Source organism: Trichosurus vulpecula, chromosome 1, assembly GCF_011100635.1.
Source record: "Trichosurus vulpecula isolate mTriVul1 chromosome 1, mTriVul1.pri, whole genome shotgun sequence".
Classification (NCBI taxonomy): Eukaryota; Metazoa; Chordata; class Mammalia; order Diprotodontia; family Phalangeridae; genus Trichosurus; species Trichosurus vulpecula.
The window spans coordinates 240617581-240643078 of record NC_050573.1 but is presented as its reverse complement, the minus strand read 5'-3'; the positions used below and the strand labels follow the sequence as shown (position 1 = coordinate 240643078).

The following is a 25498-nucleotide window of genomic DNA, read 5'->3' as shown; positions in this document are numbered from 1 at the left end:
ATAAATAAATAAGCTATGATCATAGATCCATAGAATTTTAGCTGTAGAAAGGATTTTGAAGATCATGGAATCAAGTGATCTTAAATTTACATTGCATATTTTAAGTTTATAGTATTATTCCAATTGTACTACATAAAGTTTTGTTTCTCTTCACAAGGACAAAAGAGCTGCATAGTATTCCTTGTAGGTGGGGCTGTATCTTTGGGGTTTGAGATTCCTGATCTGCTCTAATGCTTTCTCTTTTACCAGTGAAAAAGCTGACAGCTCCCTGATTGCCTGGGGTCACATAACTAGCTAGGAACAGAACTTTATGAGTAGCACCTAAGTTTCTTGAGGTGTAGTGTTCTAAAGTTGAGGCAAAGGTAAATTAACTCTTAATCTGAAATTCCCAAGTCTCATCTTCTTCCTTATTGGGTTTGGTTTTAGTGACAAAGACCTAGCTCCTTTTCCTTTTCTGCAACAGTTATCTTTGGCCATGGGGAATTGTTGTCCTCTCTTGGCAGAAAAACTTATTTGCCATGCTAAGTTTTCTGAAGGTACCATATTCTAACACTGCTATAATTCCCTAAGACTTATTTCCTGTCCATTCACTGGAGAGGGATCAGTTAATTGTAATTTAATTCTAAAATACCTTCCATCTTTTAGAATTTCCTTGATATGTTTAGACTGAGACTGTTTATGTGAAGCTACTTCTGCATGCATATTTTCAAAAGCTAGCTTAGAAGAGGAAGAAGCTTTTAAAATTATTGAAAGACTTAGTATTTGTTTAGACTTACCTTTCAAGTTCCACATTTCATTCTTGAGCCTTTGTCCTATTTTTCTAACAGTGAAATGACCTTTTTGGGGTTACAGTTGCGACTCATTGCTAGCATCTTCCAACAACATGGAAGGAAAATTTAAGAAACGGATAGCTTTTGTATATCTAGTTCATTTTCAAGGAAGAGGGAGATGGAAATGATGAAAATGGTAGAATGTCAAGCAGCCAGATGAGAGGAGTGAGTGCTGCCACTTTTTTTCCAGTGCAGCCAAAGGCAAGCTAGTTTAAGGAAAGTATATTTCTACTTAGAGGAACTTCCAGTAGTGCAATTGATTATTTCTAAGCAGGGGAGACATTTTATGGAGGTAATTTTTAAGGGAAGACATTTGCTTGATTTTCTTTTCACAGCATCTTAGATAAGATTTGGGAGAAATATCAGATCTCATCTAGTACAATCTGTATCTTAAAGGGGATTCTCTCTCAACCATTTCACAAGGCAGCTGTACAGCTTTTGTTTGATGACCTCCAGATAAAGAGTTCTATTTTGGACATGTGTAATTCAAAATACTACATATGAATATTCGGGTGGAAATGCCCAGCAGTCGATGGATGATATAGAAGTGGAGTTCAGGAAAGACATGAGGGTTAGATATAAAGATTTAGGAGTCATCCACATTAAAAATGATTATTAGAATGAGTGGTTGAAAGGTAGTGAGGTTGAAGGGGAACTGATAAGGTCACAAAGAGAAAGAAGGCCCAGAGAAGAATCATTTGATACACCTAGGATTGGGGATAACATCTGGATAGTGACCTTGCAAAAGAAACTAAGGAAGAATGGTCAAAGAGATAATAGGAGAACCAGTAAAGACAATTGTCTTGAGGGAAGAGTGCAGCAAGAATTGTTCATAGTATTAAAAGCAGCACATAATTCAAGAAAGTTAAGGACTGAGAACAGCTCCATCAGATTTAGCTATTTGGAGAGAGCCAATTCAGCAGAATGCTAGGAGGGGGAAGTTACATTGTAGGAGATTGACAAGTAAATGGGATGCAACCAATAAGAATGGCTTTTTCTTAGAATTCGTCTATGAAAAGGTGAAGAAGTATGGGACAATCACTTTTAAAATGGCAGGGGGAGTAGACAGGTCAAGTGAAGTGTCTGGGGTTTTTTCTGGGGGGTAATTGTTTTTGAGAACAGAGGAGATGTGGGCATGTTTTTAGGCAGTAGAGAAGGAACTAGTGGATAAAGAGAGACTACAGATGAGTAAATCAAAAATAATCAGAGAGGCAGAGATGGAATCAGAGGTATAAGTAGAGGAGTTGGTTTTAGAAAGGAGAAGATCCAAGTCCTAGAAACAAGAGAAAAAGAGGAAAGAATGTAGGATGATATAGATATTTTGATGTATAGAATAGTCAAGAAGAGGGAATTCATTTTTTTTTCTCAGAATAAAGTATAAAGTGGCTTTCCTCTTGAGAGGGAAGGAGGTGGGTGGACTGGGTGGTATAGAAAGCTTGAAAGGAAATGAGAAGGTTTGAAATAGCTGCTGTGGGATAGAAAATCAACCAGGGAAATATGATTGCCTTGCAGTAGTGAGATCCCAGCCAAGATTGGATACCATATTATTAACACAGCAGAGTTGTGAGACTTTATTTAGTGTGATGTTCAGCAGCCCTTGTGAGTAACAATGGAGAAGGTGGGAGGACAACACAGGATTGAGGTCTGTCAGAGCACTAGTGGCACTAAGACAAAGTGGGAAGATTTTTATTTGAAGTGATTAGTTATAAGGGCAGGACTACAAAGGGAGAAAAGGGAGGCCAGAGCAAAGTGCTAGACCTGGAAAGTAGGGGGAGGTAGAGTCAGTGGAGGTCCTGGTGAGGATACAGGATAGATTTAGGAGGAGTGAGGTTGAAGGACAGATAGAATTTTAGGAGCTTGTGGTTTGCCTCCTCTTTCTGTCTTCCCATCTAGTTAAGTTCCAGCTCATTTTTCATTAGAGAATAGATAGTATATAGTGCTGGAGGGCTCAGGTAAGTGCGCATCCTTAAAGAAGAACTTAGAACTGTGATTCATAGGGCTTATTCCACTGTCCTGTAGGTAAAGAAATTAGGCAGTCTGGAAGTAATTGTGACATCTAGTTAAAAATAAATGCCAAAGATGATTTTTTAAAAATGGAGATTGTAGTTTGGAGTGACTGTTGATGTGGCTGTGGATTGGTCCTTTTCAACTATCTGGAAATTAATTTGGAAAAGTGACCTGAACTGTTGATATCCTTTGATCTAGTAATGACTATACCCAAAGGACGCCAAAGATAGAAACGAAAGTCCAGTACTTACCAAATAGTGATAGAAGTGATAGAAGTTCTGGGAACCACAGAAAATCTTCATAGCAATTACTCCCTCTCCTACTCAAAACAGATAGTCTTTATCTCAATTTATTGGAATTTTTCCTATTTAACAGACATTTCTTGCATAAATTAGAGGGCTTTTGGAGTTTAAAATATTCTTCTCACCTCCTGAAAAACTTTAATTTAGATTTAGCAATTTCAAAATTGGAAGAATGAACTTAGGTGCTACTTCAATTGTCCTTCTAGGACCAACATTAGGCATTATAGTGCAGAAATTTTGCCAGGGAGATTAATAGTGCTTTGGTGGTTAGAAAGTTAATATGCTTCCCTGAAGAATCTAACTTAGATAATTTGATGGAACAGATCACTGGCCTTTTCCTTTGTATCTAAATGTCATTGCATCTGTCTTTGTAGAAAAGCAGATAAATTTCCTGTTGTTTGTGGGATTACAGTTGAACTTCAGATTTTCAGATGTGTTTTGCTTACATGTGACATTAGGCCCGCAGATAACTGTGTTTAGTGCCACTGCTTCTCCATTTTGATGAACATTTTCCTATCTTGTTAGAGAGGTCAGGAGGCAGCATGATACAGTGAAAAGAATATGGGAATAGGTAAAGATAAGATGGTGCATTCTAGTCTTGACTTTCCCATTTCACTGGCTCTATTCCTTGGGCAACTCACCCTCTGAGCCTCCATTTCCTCATTTCTGAATTATATCTAAAACCCTTTTCCCTGCATATCTCAGGATTGTTTTGAGAGAAGCACTTTATTTTTAAAGTGCTGTGTACTATAAATGAGAACTATGACTTAGATGGTTTTGTTGTCTCTTTATTCTGGCCTTTCTTTCTAATTATACAGATCCCAACTACTTCACTTTTGAATAATTATGTTATGAAAAATAGCATTCATGCACCAGCTGGTAGAAGACAGCAAGGCTGTTATTTGAACAAAATCAAAATTTCTTACTGCTTAAAAAATAAGAACTCAAAAGTCAGCTAATAGGCACATATTTGTATCTAGTGTATTAAGAGAGTTTTTAAAAAAGTTATCAAAGAAAGTGAACTTGTTTTATTATGGAACTACATAAAGACACTTGATCTGTGAATTCTAATTGTTAATTAAAAAACCGAATTGAATATTAACAAATTTCTTTTCTTAAAATTTCTCTTGACATTCCTTTTTAATGTCCCTTTCCCTTCTTTCTCCAGTTATCACCTCGGCTGGGGTATGATTAAAATGAATCATGCAGAATTATATAAATAGGCTTTTCAAGTTTATATGAATCAATATTTAGGATATTGTAGCCTTTTGTTTTTAAATACAGTGTATTTGATAGCAAATAAGCTCCCTTACTACCTACTATATGGGTGTATTTTTTTTGTGAGAAGCTCTTTTATATACTACAAAATGCTATATAATTGTGAACTATTTTGGTATCTTAACAATGTCTTGTGTCATTAACTTTTTAAAACAGGGAAGTGAGATTAGGACGAAATGGTGTGGAAGAAATCAAACGACATCTCTTCTTCAAAAATGATCAGTGGGCATGGGAAACTCTTCGAGATAGTAAGTTGTTGTCACACCCTATCCTCCTACCCTAACATGCATGTGTGTGCACGCACAGATAATTCTTTATTCAAAAAGATTACTTTCCAATTGATGTACACATTTTTGTCTGCTTAAAAATAAATAACTCAAATGTTATGTACATCAGTACTATTTCATATTTTGAGAGAGATAATTAAAAGAGCTCCTGGGAGAGGATACTGCCTTTCTTAATGCAAGTCATTATTTTCTCTGAAACTTAAGCCTTAGAGAGTTGCCTAGAGGAATGTGAAATCATATGATATCTCTAGGGTCATGCAGCCAGTATATGTCAGAGGCAGAATTTGAACCCACATCTCTTTGGCCTTGAGGCCAGCTATCTTTCTATTATACTATGACTGCCTCTTTTACCAATATGAACAAAATAGGGTTTATAGAGTATTTCTTAAAAAGTGGAGTTTTATTGCCTTCAGTTAATACATTTTATGAACTAAGCAACAAATGGAGCTCCAGTAACAAAAAAATTATAGTAAATATTGAGAAGACAAAAGGGATTGGTTTTAGAGTAAAGTAATAATACTCTAGCTAGAGAGTTAAGTATAGGGAGATTTGTGCATGTGAGGGTTTCCTGTTTAGGAATGTGAAGAGCAGTAAGATTTTCGTATCGTCTACCCTATTCCCCTCCCCCAAGGGGTAAAAGTATTTTTTGGACATGTTGTCTTGATGCTGCAGCAGAAATAGATGCATCAATGAAACGGTGAATTTTAAAGGAAGGAACTGGTGAATGGTTAAATTGATTTGGTGCTGTAGTTTGAGCTTTGCAGCATTCTTCATAAAGCCCTTGGATAACAGAAAGTACAAACACAATGGTTAATGGAGAAATAAATACAATGCAAAATCAGCATGCCATCACCCCCAGATGTAGCCCAATAGTGAGGAGAGTACCCTGTGTGTGATTGATCGCTGATGTTATCTGAAGTGGGCAATGCTTCCTGATGAAATTTAACTGGGCTCTGACCAAACGCTTTAGCTGCATAGAGTCTGAGTAGGTTTAATAGGTAATCATAAAAAATTTGGGAAAGAAAAGGAAAAGTTTGAATTTCGAATTGAAGCCTAAATTAATTGTTTCATTATATCATCTTGTACATTAGTTGTAGTCTTGAAAAATTTAAAACGAGTTTATTCAAGTATTGTTTTTGGTGTACTAAATGAACCTTTGTGTTTAAAAGACTACTACTATGCAGGGCATTTTTTGTGAAGTTAATAAACATTTCCTAATTTAGCTTTTGAAAGATACTTTTAATCTGTGAGATTTGCTCAAAAAGTAGCTCTCTAGCAGTTGCATTTTGCCTTTTAATGGACCTTTTGGTCGTTTTTTAGTCTTTGCTCTGTGGTTGAGGAAATAAAGAGTTGAATCTTATTCTTGTTCTCTCCTTCCTTTCATTTCCGGCCAATGCCAAGAGTTTTTTCATTCTGCTTTGGTGACCTCTTCTACTCATGATGACTTTGGGTATAATGTGGCCTTCTGATTTTTTCAGAGTTGAGTTATGATAACTTTTACCATTCCCAGTTCTTCTATCAAATACGAATTGAGATTAGAAAAAGTTTTTCCCACATTTGTAATGTTGTATAGTGAAAACGAAGAAGCTTACTACCTAGTGAAAGCTGCAAGAGAAGCATTGTGGCCAGAAGGGCAGCTCTTAACTTTTCTGTTTTACTTAGAGCCCATCTGCACCAGAGCAGACTAGGAAAAGCAATAATGCATCTACTATCAAATCTTTAAAACTGTTGTATAGAAATCCTCAATGGAAACTGTCAACATCAAACAGACAGAGTTTTGGATTTTAGTCTGAAAAAGAATTTGGGGCTTAGAAGGTTTAAAAAAATAAATACTCAGAATTTATGATTGAAGTGATTTTATTTAGCAGATCTAAATTTTAAATCATGTTACTTAAAATCCTAATTTAACACAGAATCCCCTAAACATTAGGGGGTAATGACATAATACATTTATCCTTGGGTGCATTGAATTTTATTTATATATGTCAATCATTGCATTAAAGAGATTACTTGTATATGCTAGGGATCTGTGATTTCATTGGTATGGCTACTACGTCTGGTACAGGTAGGTTAGCTTCTGTTCCTATTATCATGATTTCTGTGGCTTTCTGGCCCTAGTGAACGTTCTTCTGGTGATGAGGTGGCTTTCTGATAGGTGGCATAGAGCCAGTACTTGTACAGCCACACTGGAAAATGTTCCATTTGGAGACAACATTCAGAAACCTAGAGCCACTTGCATATCATGAGATACTAATGTTACTTTAGTGGTGAGTTCGTAGGATTATGTATTATTATTTTAGTTTTTCTGCTTCAACATTTTATAGTCAAAAATGATTTCCCCTTCATATGATCTGAAAGGATTTTGTGTATTTCCTATGTACTTATCACATTTGTATTTGTATTTGTATCTCTCTTTTCTCACCTATACTAGATGGGTGATGCAAGCTCCTGGAAGGAAGGAGGGAGTGTCAAATTTTGTATGTTCCTTAGATGCTAATAGTGCATTGCACATAAGAAATGCTTAATATATGTTTGAATGTTGAATGGATAAGAAACGCTAAAACAGATTTTTAAAAAATGTATGTATTTATTCATTTTGGACATGGCCACTGAGTGGATTTGTTTTGCTTGAGTATGCTTATTTATTACAAGGGTTGTTTTTTTTTTGTTTTTTTTTTTTGTTTTTTTTTTTTACTCTGCTTTTAATTGGAATGGGTTTAGCATAAAGGGGGCCATTGAAACATTTTTAAAAATTAAAAGAAGAGAACATAAGGAAATTCAGAAGCAAGCACAGACAAGCAAGAGAGTTCTGAAAGCAACTTGTGTTATTATATGCTTTAAAAAGTGGTATAGAATGAAGATTCATGATTTTACATATTTTCTTTTTTGAATTCTATTATGTATATGAAAATTGTATGGGTTTTTTGATGTTTTAAGTTCAGAACAAAAACATTTTAAATGCTCGTTTTATTATATAGATACATTTATTTTTCGCTTTTAAGTTCCATAGTTGCCTATAAGGCTTCTAGGAGTTGTAGAATGGCCAAAGTCTAGAAAACCTTTTGCAGCTTTGACAAAATCGATTACAAATGAAGCCAACAAAAACAAGACAAAACTTTTAAAATGTGTGTGTATGTGTGAAAGAAGAATAAGCAATAGATTAATTCAGAAACAATTTTAAAGAATGTGTTATGTGGGAAAGAATATTGGAAAGGAAGAAATATTGACATGTGTATCATACGCTTTTTCTCTTGAATAAGCTGTTTCAAAAAGTTGCTTTTATTTACAGTTTGTTACACTATTCTTGTTGTTATTCAGTCGTTTCAGTCTTGTCCAATGTTTTGTGACCCCATTTGAAGTTTTCTTGGCGAAGATACTAGAGTGGTGTGTCATTTCCTTCTCCAACTCATTTATAGATGAGGAAACTGAGGCAGACAGGGTTAAGTGATTTGCTGAGGGTCCCACAGCTGGTTAGCGTCTGAGGTTAGATTTGAACTAGGGTCTTCTTGATTCCAAGCCCAGTGCTCTATCTGCTGGATCATTTCACTGCCTATTATACCATAAGGAAATGTAACAACACCACATTTAAATATAGTCAATTCTTTTTGAGTATAAAGTAGTAGTAGGCCAGATCTGACCAGACTGATATGGTGGTTCAAGTTTGAGACTGGAACACAATGAAATGTTAGTAGTTCATCTAGACAGTTAGCAAAAGAAAATTTACTTAACTATAACCAAAGGAGGTTTGCTTAGCCATGGTAGGGGAAGGACTTTTAGAGTAGGGGAAGGAAGGCTATTAGTCAAGGATACAGTCAATTGAGTTGAGCATAGCTTCTTGGTGTTAGTTATGTTGCTGGTCTGCTGTTTGAAGCCACAGAGACAGCTGGACTACTTTATGGATTTGTTTTGCTAAGGTGACCAGGAAGCTGTGTTAATAGTTTGAGCCTTAATCCACTGATTAAGTTAACCAATTAACTCTTGAATACAGTGTCAGTGTCTTTTAAGGAAAAGAACTAGTCAGTCCCACAATGTTGGGGAACTCTGATATATATCACTGCTACCATACAGGAAATCCACTTAGTTTTCTGAAAACCATTTTTTACTATGGTTCTTAAGAACATCAAACATTTTATGTCTTATAAAATCACAAGACTTCCCAAAGCAGAAGTATCTTTCTGAATGTTTAAATTAAGCTTGAGGAAGAACTCACAATTGTGATTGTACTTGAAGAACAATGAAGTTCATCATGATGTCATTTGATCTGTACCAAGAAGAATATGTACTAATAACATCATGAATATTCTAGCAATCTCTCATAATTTCATGTAATGAGAATGGAATAATTAATTATAAAATATTAAGTAACAGCAAGATTAACTTTGTAATGTAATGGTTAGGTGGCATTTTGTTGCGCTAGATGGTACACTGGAAAGAGTGCCAGGCCTGGAGTCAGGAAGACCTGTATTCAAATGTCCCCAGGCACTTACTAGATGTTACTTAACATCTGTTTGCCTCAGTTTCCTCACATGTAAAATGAGGATAATAATAGCACCTACCTTCTAGGGTAGTTGTAAGCATCAAATGAGATAACTGTAACATGCTCAACACAATGGTTGGCTAAGTGCTTTATAAATGTTAGCTATTATTATTAGCTATCAGATGTAAGAAATGGAAGCTATTAATAGCATGATGTTTATTATTGAAACAAAGACTGATTCTGAGTGCCATTTTCAATCTAGTTCAGAAAATTATGGGCGATAATGGTTATTAAAGATAAAATCTTTATAATGATGATCATTGCAATGAAGTATTTTGTACAAAAAAATCTATTATAACCACAAGCTGGTAGGTGAATGATATTATTGGTATTTTACTGACTTGGTTACATTTAATCCTCTACATTAGTTCATCCATATAATAAAAATCTTTTCTGTGATACCTGCTGTATAATTCTCGCACCATAGCTTGATTGTATGCTAAATGTGATTCTAGAGGTGTTGTAGAGAGAAGCATGTAATTTTTTTTTTTTTACTCACTACAGAATGACTAGAGGAACTGGATTCAGTCTTATTCCATCTCTAATTTCTGTAGATTGGGAATATGTATACATGTATTATTTATACACACACACACACACACACACACACACACATATATCTTTTTGATAATGATTTTAGATTTGTCACATGAGACTCAAACAACCTCAAGTTACTTAGAAAGAAGTGAAACTGTCAGTAGTTTGGATTGATGCTTTGTTGATATTTATTTTACTTTCTTAGCTAAATAACCAATTTTCTTTTATCCTTAGCTGTTGCACCTGTTGTACCTGATCTCAGTAGTGACATCGATACTAGTAATTTTGATGACTTAGAAGAAGACAAGGGAGATGAAGAAACATTCCCTATTCCAAAAGCTTTTGTTGGCAATCAACTACCTTTTGTAGGATTTACATATTATAGCAATCGTAGGTAAGCATTCTGAAAAATGTTTTTATTAGCAGCAGTAGGCACAGCAAAATCATTATTTGATAATATTAATACTACTTCATGGAAGCTGTTTTAATAACATTAAATCTACCTTCTGTCTTTTCAAGAAAAGCTACAGGATTTTCCATTTAATTTCTTTTATATTACTCCATGTTTAGTGAAAATCTCATTGCCTTTCAGAAATTCTTTTATGAGTTACGCAGTACATTTGTTTTCTCTCAAATTTGGGCGTTACATATGTATTATAGCTAAAATTCAGAGATATGGTTAATTTTAACATTCAAAGAGTTTGGGTAAAAATCAAATCTTAAAATAACAGAAACCTGAAGTTCTACTATCATTAAATTAGTACTATTAAAAAATCAGTTATTAGCACTTTGGGATGCATCTTTAACTTTAGTTAAAGAGCAAGCCTTCTTTATTCTTTTAGAATATGTGTCATTGACTTGATTGCTTAATTGTTATAATGCTAGGATCAGCTTACTAATAGTTTGAGCAGATTTAAACTTTGGTTAATTAAATATTTGTAACTTAAATCAATCAGTTACATTTGATGCTTGTTTCAAAACACCAGGGTGACTTACTGTAACTACTGAAGAAGTACTAGAATTGTATTAAACAAGGGGAAATGTGAAACATATTTCCCTTACTATTTCTTTGTTTAAGGCTTTGTTTTTCTTTCTCATACATAGCATTAAAAGGTATACCCAAGAATGTGGCTAGAAGGTGAGGTGTTCTAGTGGAAGTAGCACTGAATTGTGTCATTAAAAAGGCTGGGTTATGATTTTGGCTGACTGACCTGAAGCTAAATCAATTTCCCTCTCTAGGTTTCAGTTATCTCATATAAAATGAATTTAGTTTGACTAAATAGGCTTTAAAATCCTTTGCAGTTCTCACATTTTATAATTGAAAAGTCAGAAAGTTTAGGCCTTCTGAGAAGTAAATAATTAGCACAATACCAAGAAATTTCACTGAATTGGACATTTACTGAAACGTAAGTCTGCTTATCTTAAAAACTTTTTTTTTCTGATCGGAGCACCTATCTAACTCAGTACTGCATGTCCATTTCAACAGAGCAGGTTAAAAAAAATTAACTTTATTACTTTAGAAACTTCTAAATTCCATATTTATAGCCTTAATATGAAATTTTTCAGTTTTTGACCTACATCTTTTTATAAAAGATGCCAAATCCTCTTCATGTCTGTCTCAGAAAAATAAGAAAATAAACGAACACCACTTTATATATCTTCTAACAATGAAATCCACAAGATTAATATTGGCTTTCCTTGTTATAGTACCAAATAAATGGCTAAACCTCATTTTGGTAGTTCATGAGAAAAATATCCCACATCAAAATATATACAACAGAACTTTTAAAAAGTGATTTTTTCTAACATTCCCAGCATTCTTTTGATAAATGCTGTCTTCTGGTTTCAGTGAATTTACCATTGGTGATGGAGAGTAGCTTTGATCCAAAATCACATAGTCCTTTATCTCTTTGCAAATATCCTACCCAGTTCTCTCCCCTCTCCCTCCCTCAAAAAAGGGCCTCCTTTAGCTTTTGTAATTTCTTAGCAGTTATGCCTTATCCTTGAGTTTTCCAGGAGCTACTAACAAGAATAACAATGGACTAAGAGTCTCATTTTCAAAAAAGTATGGAAAGCAGGGCAAATTTTGTATCGACCTATATGGGGTATACAATGTTTCGTATTTCTGCCTCAGCTAGCTGTTATCTTTGCTTAAAATGAAAGCTAGTCTCTCTCATTGAAAAGAAGGTAAAAGACTCAGGTGCTTTCCCACTTTCCAGATTATCAGGAGGGATACAGTGCTCTTAAAAATATGGAAATGCTTCAGTGTAAAAACAAGAAGAGTATGAACATTCTGATGAGAATCCTGATCTGTCTCAGAATAGAAAGGAAAAGAAATCAATGAACATTTGAAGCTAAGTAACAGATATGAGACTTACAGAGGAGAGGAAAGACCCTATGCTTTGGTGTCCGCTTGAGGTCTTTAATGTAGTGTCCCAGAGATCTGTACTTTGGCCCTATACTGTTAAGTATTTTTATCAGTGATTTGGATGAGTATAGATCACATACATACACACACACACACACACACACACACACACACACACACACAGAGACACACACGACAGATACACCCTCCCCCACACACCCTATGTATATGTATAAGATACATATACATATTTTAACAGGCTAGAGTTTTTGGACCAGTTTTAATAAGATGAAATCAAATACATTTGGGCTTCAAATTTCAACTTCACAATTAAAAGATGAGGGATGTATGGCCACAGAGAAGGTCCCAAACTGCATTGGTAGAGGGAATTTTCTCACCTAGCAGTTTTCCTGTAACAAGAAAACTACAAGCCCAGTCTCTATTCCTAGTATATACAAATATCCCTGGTATATAAAAATCTTTACAAAAATGTACATTCAGTGCTGATAGCATTTTCTTCTTACTTGTTCTGTCATATTTTGTATTTGTTCTATCGAGCAACATTGTAGATGTTCACTAAGTAAAGTCTGCCTATGTTGATTAGACCTATTAGTATCATGAATTTATTTTTTAAATCTCCTTCTCTCTGAAGTGAAAAAGAAGATTGTAAAAGCCAGATATACTGTAATCAAGTTTAAAAAAGCTTTTACTACTGAATTGTGGCTTAGCCTTTACAGTGACAGCTGTGAATGGCACTCAGGCAGAAAGTTTGATTGTTTCACACTTCCCTTTATCTTCTGGAATTCCTAACTATTCTATTCTCCTCCAGAAAAATCACTAAATATACAAAACAACACAGGGAGGAAAAGAGAGCCAAAATGGAAAAGGAGGAGGAGGAAACTTAGTGCTTGTAACTTCTTGGCATTTTCTGTACTGTATTTAAAACTTTTTCCCACTTGTTAAGTAATTCACTAGAGAGACTGAGGTAAAACTATTTCATAGAATTTTAGAGTTGGAGGAGACTATAGTTAGAAAATATACAATAAGCATCCCATTGCATATTGGAATCCTGTCTGAATGATCCCTGAAAGATTCTACTTTAACATTTCTTGTGTCATTTCTCAAAGCAGCTCCATTGCCTTTTTGTGTATCTCTGTGCACTTGAAGTGACATTGTATCACATCAACATTTGAGGGTTTCAAGGTCTTTGCCCTCTGCTTGATACTTTCAGAGTCACCTAGAAACTTTTGTTGTATTATTTTTTCCAGAATATTTGATATTCTGACAGGCTTGAAGTTATCATTTAAAGTTCCGTACCCCCTTCACTGCCAAAGTTACAAGAATAAGTAATAACTGAAAAATTTGTTTTAGTCCTAAGGGGTTAAGCTGGAAGTAGAAGTTTGGATTGTCTTATTTTACTCAATGATAATAGATTGATAAAATATTTATTAAGGGGTTACTATGTGCCTGGCACTGTGCTAAGCTTTGGGAATAGAAATCCAAGCATATGAGACAATCCCTGCTCTCAAGGAGTTCATATTCCAAAAGGAAAATAGCATTTAAGGGGGAGCTGGAATCTGGATGCAACACATGACCGCATGGTGTGGAAATGGCTGAGAATTGGTGTGAAAGCCCCTTTTTGGGCAAGATAAGGGTAAAAGTCCACCAGTCGGAGCTGGGAGAATCAGAGATAGTGTTCAAAATTGGGGTCTGAAAGAGAAAGATTTAGAATGATAGCAAGAAACATGGTGAGGAGATGATCAGGAAGTGAGGAAAGGTATCTTAATGCCTATTATCGAATGCCTAATATCTTAATGCCTATGATATTGATTTCAGATAAGACTATTAACTTTGGGGACCCCAATATATAAGGTATTATTGTGTTATGTTTTAATTTTCATTTCTGTATCCTTACATTTGTTTTTATATAATACCTTGATCATTGATATTGGCTTTTAAAATAACGTTTAAAGCCTTTCTTACACCCTTCTCTCCTAGATATTTATCTGTATCTTCAGCAAATCCTAATGATAATAGAACCACCTCCAATGTGGATAAAAGCTTGGTATGTATTTCCTTGTGATTATTAGTTGGCTTTGGTTTGGAGTGGAAGTGGGAAGTACTATTTATATGGTTTAAACGTGATTAAATGTGAACTAAAGTTATTGTTTCATGGTTAGGCAATTATTCAGTAAAACTATGCTGTGAAACTTCTTTCCAAGGCATCCTTTTAATTCTAGGAGTTTAGAATCTGACAAGTCTAGTTCATTTACTTCGTTCATTGAAACATAAATACTGCCTTGGAAAGGTAATGTTAGCGAAAATAGTTTTTTCTATTGGATATCCTAGACAGTACAGAGTAGCAAAGAAAGGAACTAACTTTTTAGTATGCATGAGTGCAAATAGGAATTCTTTTTGTTAACTGGTATTTTTCAAAGGAATCTGAGGTGTGAATTACACTTACTTAGTGGAACAGTTCTCCAGTAGCCTTTTGTTCCTATTCCTGCTACATTGGGAGCCTACAACTCATCAAACTCTTTGTCAATAATAATGTGTATTAGCTGGGGAGAAGCAGCACATTTTTTCTCAACCATGTTTAATTGTGTAATTCTTCCCTTTTCCCTGATATTTTTCATCCAAAAATGAATTGAAGCATTTGGCAGGGGAGATGGAACAAAAGAAAAGCATAAAAGGTCTAGATCTTGATTTACTGTCCTTAGAGATCAACATGTCCAGCCCCTTTTTCAGGTGAGCAAACTGAGAGGTCCAGAGAAGTTAAGTGACTTGCACAAGGGTACTCAAATAATATTGGCAGAATTAGAATTAGAACCTGTGTCTTTTTACTTTTTCTAGTCCATATTTCATTGTAGTGTACCATTTTTACTTTCACATACAATGGAACATTTAGTTACATAGTAACTAGTGACAAAGTAAATTAGAATCTCTCTTTAGGAGAGTTAGAATTTATAATACCTTGAGTCTACAGAAGGTAGGATTAGATAACTGCTGTCTCTTTATAAAGGTAAGGTATACTGAAATTTTAAATGCGTAACGGAGCTAATTTGTACTTGGCCAGTCCACTGCAGTGGTATATTTCAAAGCTTATACTTCTTACCTTGAGCAAGTCAATTCAACTCTCTCAGCCTCAGTTTACTCATCTATGAGATGAGGATGATAATAGCACCTGGCTCTTAAGAGTTGTTGTAATTATCAAAGGAGATTTAAAACGTGTGTTTGTGTGTGTATATTATATATGCATGTATTGTATATATACATATTATATGTATATATATATTAATGTTTTGCAAGCCTTAAAGCAGTGCTTAATGCTATCTATAGCCTCTCCCTCCCGTCTCCCTCTCCCCTAATTTCTAATGACTTCCCTTTCTCCAAGTTACCATGTATGCACTTAACTGATTTTTGTGTTGTGTCTGACTGATAAGGTGTAAGCTCCTTGAAGGCATAGATGGTGCTGCAACTTAATTTAGAAATAAGATTTTTTGAAAGTCGGTTTCAGTTTTTCATTCTTGGGAGGATAGTGAAGTTTTCAAGTATTATGATTGGTTTTAGTTGAAGTTGCAAAAGGCATTGTGGTCTTAATGCAGAGCTTGACCAGTCCTGGGTACCAGATTGCCAAAGTGCCTAGTAGCTTTCAGTGTAATCTCACCTAAAACTAGAGAAGAGTATTTTTAACTGTTACTATTGATACTTGTTTTTACAATTCAGTTATTTCAAAATATATCCCTTTTTCTTCTCCTACCCAGTGAACCATCTTTTGTAGCAGTGAATAAAGAAGAAAAAGAAAAAAGTTCAGAAAAATTCACCAAAATATCATTACCTGAGTCTGACATAGCATATGCAATATTTAACACACATAGTTCTGTCCCTCTGCAAAAAAGGAGAGAAATGCATTTTCTCAAGTCTTTAGAGAATTTTATTTTATGCTTCCTGTTTGTGCATCTTTTCCTTATGGTATCTGAAAAGATGACTGTGCCACTAGGTTATACCTCTTGGTAGGGGCACAGGATTACCTACCAAAGGAGATCTTGAGTTTCTTAGCTGTCAGCACACTTGCTGCAGCTTGCGCTCTGCTCCTTGGATCCAGCTAAGGGGAAGGAACAGGTAGAGAGCGAAGATAAAAAGGGACTGCCTGAGCTTTTTTGTCTGCTTATTATATAGCCCAGGAAGTACCCTCATGACATATATAGTGATCTATTCTCTAATTGAACCTTTCCATAGGTTCCTTGAATACCAATCTATAGACTATAGATGATCATAATTTGTGTCATTTAAGTATCCCTTGGCAGTGACTTTTTTTCCTTACTCTCATTGAAAGATACAAATTCATCTAAATAGGGATTCTTAACCTTTTTAGCGTTGTAAACTCCTTTGGAAGCCTGGAGAAGCCTATATGGACCCCTTCTCAGAATTTGAAAAATATTTTTAATTGAACAAAATAAAATATGTAGATTACAAAGGAAATTGATTATGTTGAAATACAATCGTCAGAATCTTCTTTTCTTGAAATCAAGTTTGCCAGTGGATGCAAGGTTAACAACCCCTTATCTAATGCATAGATTGAAAGTATTTTGGTAGAGCTTTGTTAAAGATGATTAAGGGTTATATTCCCATACTAGCATGTTTAGATCTGAAGCATTATAGTAAGCCAAATGAAATACTTTGGAACTCATTACATATGGTTGATATAATTGTTTATATATGTAATCTTTAGCTGTTCTAACTTACCTTTTTAATGTAATAATATTCTATGTAAATGAACATGAACTCATTTTTTTCTCTCTCAGACAGGAACAAATTTGGTTCCCAGTTTAGGCTAACTTGATCTCTTTATATGATAAATGTGTATTTCACTACAAATTACAAATAAACATAACTACATTTATTTAAATATCAGGTTTTTAGAGGTCTTATTTGTCCATTAGTTTCAGTATGCCTTTAACCTCAACCAAAACCTCTATAAATTTTTTTATGAAGGCAGAAAAGTTGGAAAATTTATTGATTTGAATTTTAGCTCTTTTCCTTATCTAAATAACCTTCCAACAGAACTGCAAACAGTGAAATCTAAAAAGTAACAAGCAAAAAAAAGAAGCAGAAAAATCTACAGTGGAATAATTAGCCTCTAAATAGTAGAGCTTTACTTTTATAAATTTGGTTCATTACTCTTAGAATGCTCTGTTTTTTGTAAAAAAAAAAAATGACTGTTATGTTATTCTTTAAAGCAGGAAAGTTTGCAAAACACAATCTATAAGCTGGAAGAACAACTGCATAATGAAATACAGTTAAAAGATGAAATGGAGCAGAAGTGCAGGTGAGACTAAACTTGAATAGCATATCTTACAGAGTTTAAATTGTATAGGAGATGCTTATTTCAAAGCCTGTACTATGTAAATACAATAAAAGTCATGGAAGGTATTTATAATCAATTTAAAGTTATGAAGTGAATATTTAAAAGTTGCTACTGTGAATATATGCTCCTAAAGTATGTCTACTCAGGAAGTGGAAATGAATATTTGCTTATGTTCAGATTATGATGGACATTTTCTCCCAAAGATTTGAAATGCAGTTTCTTTTCCATAGCACGACTCTTTAAAATGATCCATATGATCTACACTGCCCTGATCTACATGACATTTAGTACAGTACTGCAGTTTATTGTTCAGTGTTGGTTGGCAGACTGAAGGAGCAAATTCAAAGAAACAGTGTTTTTGTAAAATGAACAGTATCATTATAAGATTGGATTTAAATATATTTCTCATGTCTCTATGCTATTGAAACACCCTATTTTCTATTGTGAACTTCAATAGCATTAACACCATTTTTTCTAATGGCTTAAGTCTAGTATAATTTAACAAAAACATGCATACTTAAGACAGAAAATTTGAGGATTTTTTTTTTTTTAGTAACTACATAGTACGGAGCTCAGAGATGACCTATAAATGTTTCTTGATTGAATTAACCATAGATTAAAATGATATCCTCGTCATTGCAGAGCAGGATATTATTGGATAAATGAAATACAAAGATAATCCCAAAACCTTGCTTTTGCCAATATTTATTTGAAGTTTATGGTTGGTTTTTTTCTTTTGCCTAATCCTCCATTAAAGTGACAATGATCAATGAAATAGCCAAAATACAAATAGCAAGAGGGAGAGAGATGTTGATAATCAGTTTCCAAATAATCAAGAAGGGATTATATTTTTATTATGCCGAATTTTGTTTTGTAGAACTTCAAACATAAAGCTAGACAAGATAATGAAAGAACTGGATGAAGAGGTAGGTTTTGGTTTCTGATCTTTAAAAATTTTTGAATGTGAAAATTTGTTTTGGTATCTCAGCAATATTTAACTTAAAGTCTACATACTGAAATACTAAATAGAAGAGTAGCTTATGGGGAAGGCTTAATCTTTTGATTCAAAGTCACACTATGAAATAAAAGGCTGGATTTTAAAGCCTGTACTATGTAATTACACAATGATACATAGAATGTATTTGTAATCAATAATTAATTCAAAGATATGAAGTAAATATTTTGTATAATTTTAGTTCCCTGACCACTTCATTTCCTTAAAAAAAAAATTTATTTTATTAAGATCATTTATTTTCTCTCTTCCTCCCCTTCTGGAAATAAACAAAAAACAGAAACAACAATCTTATAACAAATTTGTAACAAAGTAAGGAAAATAAATTCTTGTATAGGCTGTGTCCAAAAGGAAGTTGTTTTTTGATTTTCTTTCTGTTTTGACTCTGATTTGATTGTCAAGACCATATTTGTGTCGTGATAGACATTTAGTAGGATCTCATCTTTTCCTATTTTTGTGATTTTTAAATATGATATAATATGATATGATAATACTAGAATCAATTGTTTGGTGAACGTTTGATAGTTTACTTATAAATCCTTCTGATCCCTTTTTTTTTGAGAGTTCAGATAATGACTTGTTCAGTTTATTCTTGGAGATAAACTATTTAGGCTATTTATGTCTTGTTTTTTAGTCTCCAATTGTGTTTTTGTAAATATCCATCTATTTCATTTAAATTTTATTGTTGTTCAGTTGTATTTCAATTGCGTCTAACTCTCCATGCTCTCATTTGGGGTTTTCTTGGCAAAGATACTGGAGTGGTTTGCCATTTCCTTCTCCATATCATTTTACACATGAGGAAACTGAGGCGGACAGTGTTAAGTGACTCTTCCAGGGTCACATAGCTAATAAGTGTCTGAGAATGGATTTGAAGTTGAATCTTCCTGATTCCAGGTCCAGTGCTCTAACTGCTGTATCACCTAGCTGCCCCTTCATCTAAATTACTGTTTTTTATTGAAATAGCTAACAAAAATAGTTCCTGATAAATTCATATATTGCTTCTTTAGAAAAAAAATTATAAGTAACCTGAAGGACAGTGGAGAGGCACATGGTTGACATGAGGAGAGTGTAGTGTCTTAACAGCAAAAAGTCACACAAGAAAAGTAGTATAAAGGGTACCATAGTACATCTGTATGACTGGAAAAAGAAAGAAGCTGATCTTGTAGTGAGAGCAAGGGATAACCAACAGGATAGCCTACGTACTCCATTTGTATATATGCAGTGTCAGGAAATCTTGAGAAAGATTCTTCCAACTCATAGGATCAGACTTCCTATGAAGGATTTATGGGAGAGCATGGACAAGAGTTTCATGGATGTGAAGGCATGAGTGTGTTGTGTTCTCCAAGTTTGGATGGAGTACCTACAGTGATGAGATCACAGATGAGAAAATTGAAGTAAACAGGGTTAAGTGACTTGCCCAGGGTCCCAGTTAGTAAGTATCTGAGGACAGATTTAAATTCAGGTCTTCTTGACTACAGGCTTGGCGCTCTATCCACTGCACCATCTAGCTGCCCATAGTGACTTTGCATAGTGACCTTCTATCTACTTGCTTCCCTTTTGAAATATTTCCTTGTCTATTTTGGCTTCATTCCTACCACTTATTCCGGTGCTAAAAGGTTTTTCTCCTACATGTCTGTTTGCCAAATGGATATTTTGAATTGGGTGTGCCATAGATATCTTAGGCTTAACATGTCCAAACTTACTTCCCTTTCAAACTTCCCTATCTTATACCACCTAAGTTTGAAATGCCAGACATTTATCCTCACTTTCTCATTCTACATTTCATATCACTTGGCAAATTTATTCATTCTACCTCTACATCATTTTCTCATCAGTTTCCTCTTCCTTCCATTCGTACTACCACCAATATAGTTCAGGCCTTTATCACCTCACTCCAGAGTGAATGGTTATGAGGCATGGGGAGGAAGTGGCAAAGTCTAGATCCATTATTTGATAAGTATTAGGAGCTCTCTGGGAGGAAGCTTCATCTTTCAATGCAGATCAATGAATCTTAAAAGCTTAGAGTTGTCTGGAGGCACTAAGAGTTTCCCTTACTTGCCCCAAGGTCACATATCTAATATCTATTATGTCTGAGCATCTGATTTTGATCAGAGGTAGTCTTGAACCAAGTCTTCTTCACTCCAGGCTAGGCCATCGCCCTGTTCACTACACTATGCTGCCTTTATCCAGCCTTTTTTATGTCATGGAAAATCTGAGTGTTCTAATTTTAAAAAGATTTTTACAATGCTGAAGAAGTTGTAGTTCTTGTAGTATAACTGTCAAATACAAGAGTGAAATACATTTCTACCTCTAAAGGCAAATTATCATTTTTCATAGAAGAAAAAAGGTTTCAGTGCCATTTTTTCTTGTAGGCTGCTTCTTGTTGACTTTTGTTCAATAATTTGGTAGATGTTTTCCTGTTCTCCTTACTAGGTCTCAAGGGAGTGGGGTAAACACTGCCAGTAACATTCATTTTCTTTCCTGGTAGAGATTAGAATCAAAGAGCTTTTCCTGATTACTCAGAACAGAGGGAAAAGGAGAATCTCTTTAAAAAAAAATGGAGTGGGAAAGAGGTTGTAACTTAATTCCTAGGATTTCTGACCTGAAGCATAAAGTCAACGAGAGAACTCATTCTGGACAACTGTCCAAGTGTTATTGCAAAAAGACATGTATCATAGGGCCTTCCTCTTGCCTCTTAATAGCATAAAGTTGGACCTGCTTCCAAAAATCTTTAGAAGAATGAAAGAAATTATATAATATTTTCCCTCTTAGAAACAACAAAATTAAGAGGATGCAAAAGAATAAAATTGTGATATGGAAATTCTAAAGTAGTGTGCTTTGAAAAGCAGTAATATTGTTCTTTAAGCTTATTAAAAATAAGATAAGCTCTTTGAGGAAAAATAATAATTGAATATCTTAAGAATTCTAATGGTAGTGCATTAATGCTTCTAATCTATATAATTTAAGATGTGCAAAGACATGATATGGGAATGATGATAACAGCTACTTTATCCAGCTGAGCCACAGAACAAGCCAGTGCACTTTGCATTTGATGTTAGAAAGCTGTTTTTGGGAGTTGCAAAGTACTGTACAAATTAGACAAAATGAATTGGTTCAACTTTCATCTCCCATCCACTTTAACTCTGCAATATCTATTAGTCTGCCTAGTATAACTACTATGAAATGGTGGCAGAACCTTTGTATGGCATAGCCTCTTCTTTTTTTGATGAGAGAACTATTTATTTATGTTTAACAAATACATGGACAACAGGGAGGCATTTAATAACTGCTTTCTTTTTTTTTCTTTTTTTTAAAATTTATTTAATATATTAAGTTTTCAGCATTGATTTTCAGAAGAGTTTGAATTACAAATTTTCTCCCCATTTCTACCCTCCCCCCAACTCCATGATGGCATATATTCTGGTTGCCCCGTTCCCCAGTCAGCCATCCCTTCTGTCACCCCACTCCCCTCCCATCCCCTTTTCCCTTACTTTCTTGTAGGGCAAGATAAATTTCTATGCCCCATTGCCTGTGTATCTTATTTCCTAGTTGTGTGCAAAAACTTTTTCTTTTTGAACATCTGTTTTTAAAACTTTGGGTTCCAAATTCTCTCCCCTCTTCCCTCCCCACCCACCCTCCCTAAGAAGGCAAGCAATTCAACATAGGCCACATGTGTATCATTATGTAAAACCCTTCCACAGTACTCATGTTGTGAAAGACTAACTATATTTTGCTCCTTCCTAACCTATCCCCCATTTTTGAATTTTCTCCCTTGACCCTGTCCCTTTTCGAAAGTGTTTGTTTTTGATGACCTCCTCCCCCATCTGCCCTCCCTTCTATCATCCCCCCTTTTTTATCTTCTTCCTTCTTTCCTGTGGGGTAAGAAACCCAATTGAATGTGTATATTATTCCCTCTTCAGGTCAAATCTGATGAGAGCAAGATTCACTCATTCCCCCTCACCTGCCGCCTCTTCCCTTCTCACAGAACTGCTTTTTCTTGCCACTTTTATGCAAGATAATTTACCCCATTCTATCTCTCCCTTTCTCCCTCTCTCAATATATTCCTCTCTCATCCCTTAATTTGATTTTTTTAGATATCATCCCTTCATATTCAACTCACCTGTGCCCTCTGAATATATATACACACACACATATACACATATACATACATACACATATACACATATACATATATATATACATACACATATATGTATATTCCCTTCAGCTACCCTAATACTGAGGTCTCATGAATCATACACATCATCTTTCCATGTAGGAATGTAAACAAAACAGTTGATCTTTAGTAAGTCCCTCGTGGTTTCTCTTTCTTGTTTACCTTCTCATGCTTCTCTTGATTCTTATGTTTGAAAGTCAAATTTTCTATTCAGCTCTGGTCTTTTCACTGAGGAAGCTTGAAAGTCCTCTATTTTATTGAAAGTCCATATTTTGCCTTGGAGCATGATACTTAGTTTTGCTGGGTAGGTGATTCTAGGTTTTAATCCTAGCTCCATTGACCTCCAGAATATTGTATTCCAAGCCCTTCAATCCCTTAATGTAGAAGCTGCTAGATCTTGTGTTATTCTGAATGTGTTTCCACAATACTCAAATTGTTTCTTTCTGGCTGCTTGCAATATTTTCTCCTTGATCTGGAAACTTTGTAATTTGGCGACAATATTCCTAGTTTTCTTTTTGGGATCTTTTTGAGGAGGCGATCTGTGGATTCTTTCAATTTCTATTTGACCCTCTAGCTCTAGAATATCGGGGCAGTTCTCCTTGATAATTTCTTGAAAGGTGATGTCTAGGCTCTTTTTTTGATCATGGCTTTCAGGTAGTCCAATAATTTTTAAATTATCTCTCCTGGATCTATTTTCCAGGTCAGTGGTTTTTCCAATGAGATATTTCACATTGTCTTCCATTTTTTCATTCCTTTGTTTCTATTTTATAATATCTTGATTTCTCATAAAGTCACTAGCTTCTGCTTGCTCCAATCTAATTTTTAAAGTAGTATTTTCTTCAGTGGTCTTTTGGACCTCTTTTCCATTTGGCTAATTCTGCCTTTCAAGGCATTCTTCTCCTCATTGGCTTTTTGGAGCTCTTTTGCCATTTGAGTTAGTCTATTTTTTAAGGTATTACTTTCTTCAGTATTTTTTTGGGTCTCCTTTAGCAAGTCCTTGACTTGTTTTTCATGGTTTTCTCGCATCATTCTCATTTCTCTTCCCAGTTTTTCCTCTACTTCTCTAACTTGCTTTTCCAACTCCTTTTTGAGCTCTTCCATGGCCTGAGACCAGTTCATGTTTTTCTTGGAGGCTTTTGATGTAGGCTCTTTGACTTTGTTGACTTCTTCTGGCTGTATGTTTTGGTCTTCTTTGTCACCAAAGAAAGATTCCAAAGTCTGAGACTGAATCTGAGTGTGTTTTCGCTTCCTGGCCATGTTCCCTGCCAACTTACTTGACCCTTGAGTTTTTTGTTGGGGTATGACTGCTTGTAGAGTAGAGAGTACTTTGTTCCAAGCTTGAGGGGCTGCGCTGTTGTTTTCAGAGCTATTTCTATACAGCCAGCTCTGCCACAACAGCACTCCTTCTCCCCCAAGAGCTGCCAACTCGGATTGGTCTCAGATCTTAGGCAGGCTCTGCACTCCTGCTCTGATCCACCTCTTAAGTTCCTCCCACCAGATGGGCCTGGGGCCAGAAGCAACTGCAGCTGTAGTTCTGTAGCTGCACCTCCCCTGCTGCCCCCAGGGCAGTGGCCTAACCAGGAACTCCTTCCCTCTGTCCCCTCAGCTTTTCCCACTAACCTTCTCTGTTGTCTTTGGTGTTTGTGGGTCGAGAAGTCTGGTAACTGCCACAGCTCACTGATTCAGGGCGATAGGGCCTGTTACCCTGGGCTCCTGGTCTGGTTGGTCCAGGTGCAGCTCACACTGGGCTCTGCTCCCCTCCGCTCCCAGCTCTGCGGGCGATAGACCTTACCCAGCGACCATCCAAGCTGTCCTGGGCTGGAGCCCTCCTTCCTTCTGCTATTTTGTGGGTTCTACAGTTCTAGAATTTTTCACAGCCATTTTTATAGGTTTTTGGAGGGACATGGGGTGGGGGAGCTCACGCAAATCCCTGCTTTCCAGCCACCATCTTGGCTCTGCCCCTAATAACTGATTTCTTTAATAACTTAGCAGATTCTTTTTATTTTATATTTCATTCAAAGTTTATTTTTTTAATCAGCAAAAACCAGACTTTTCTCCCTCCTGTCCCAGCACCACCCCCACCTCCAAACCCCCACCCTCAAACCCCCACCCCTAAATCAGAACAAAAGAAAAACAAAACCATTGTTACAAATACTTGGTAAAACAAAACAGATTTCTTCTTGTATCATGTCCAAAAATATATCTCATTCTGCACTCTGAGTCCTTCACTTCTCTTTCATAAAGTAGGTAGTGTGTCTCATCATGATTCGAGTTCCTAATTCTTTCAAAGTTATTTGTCTTTACCTTATTATTGTATAAATTGTTTTCCTGGTTCTGTTCACTTCTCTCTGTTAGGACATACAGGTCTTCCCAGGTTTCTCTGAAAACATCCCCTTCATCATTTCTTACAGCACAAAAGTATTCCATCACATTTATATAGTATAACTTGTTTATTTATGCCCCAGTTTTGGGGCATCCTCCGAGGTTCCATTTATTGCTACATCAAAAAAGAGCTATAAATGTTTTTATTGTTTTGCTTAGGATTAACCTCTCTCTTAACTTATCCTCCCTCTAAGTCCCTCTCCTCCTTTTCTTTCCCATTTCCCTAATGAGTGAGAGAGACAGAGAGAGTCTGTGTGTGTGTGTGTGTGTGTGTGTGTGTGTGTGTGTGTGTTTAAGTGTGTATATATGTGTGTATATATTCCCTCCTCTGGCCAGGTCAGAGGAGAATGAGGTTCAAGTGTCAGCTGCTCCCCCTCCCCTCTCATAGTTTCTATGTAGTTCTGGTCTTTTCT

At 35.4% G+C, this 25498-nt stretch overlaps 1 protein-coding gene across 2 annotated transcripts in view; it reads left to right on the top strand.

Annotated features, from left to right (window-relative positions):
* ROCK1 (Rho associated coiled-coil containing protein kinase 1) overlaps positions 1-25498 on the top strand; it is a 147331-nt gene that overhangs the window by 73013 nt on the left and 48820 nt on the right. The window contains exons 9-13 of one of the 2 annotated variants that reach the window (XM_036755897.1): positions 4574-4665; positions 10013-10172; positions 14145-14211; positions 17390-17475; positions 18392-18440. In XM_036755897.1, the coding sequence (XP_036611792.1) occupies positions 4574-4665; positions 10013-10172; positions 14145-14211; positions 17390-17475; positions 18392-18440 (454 nt within the window). Of the gene's footprint in view, positions 1-4573; positions 4666-10012; positions 10173-14144; positions 14212-17386; positions 17476-18391; positions 18441-25498 lie in introns of both variants that reach the window. The other variant, XM_036755889.1, reaches the window with a different exon arrangement.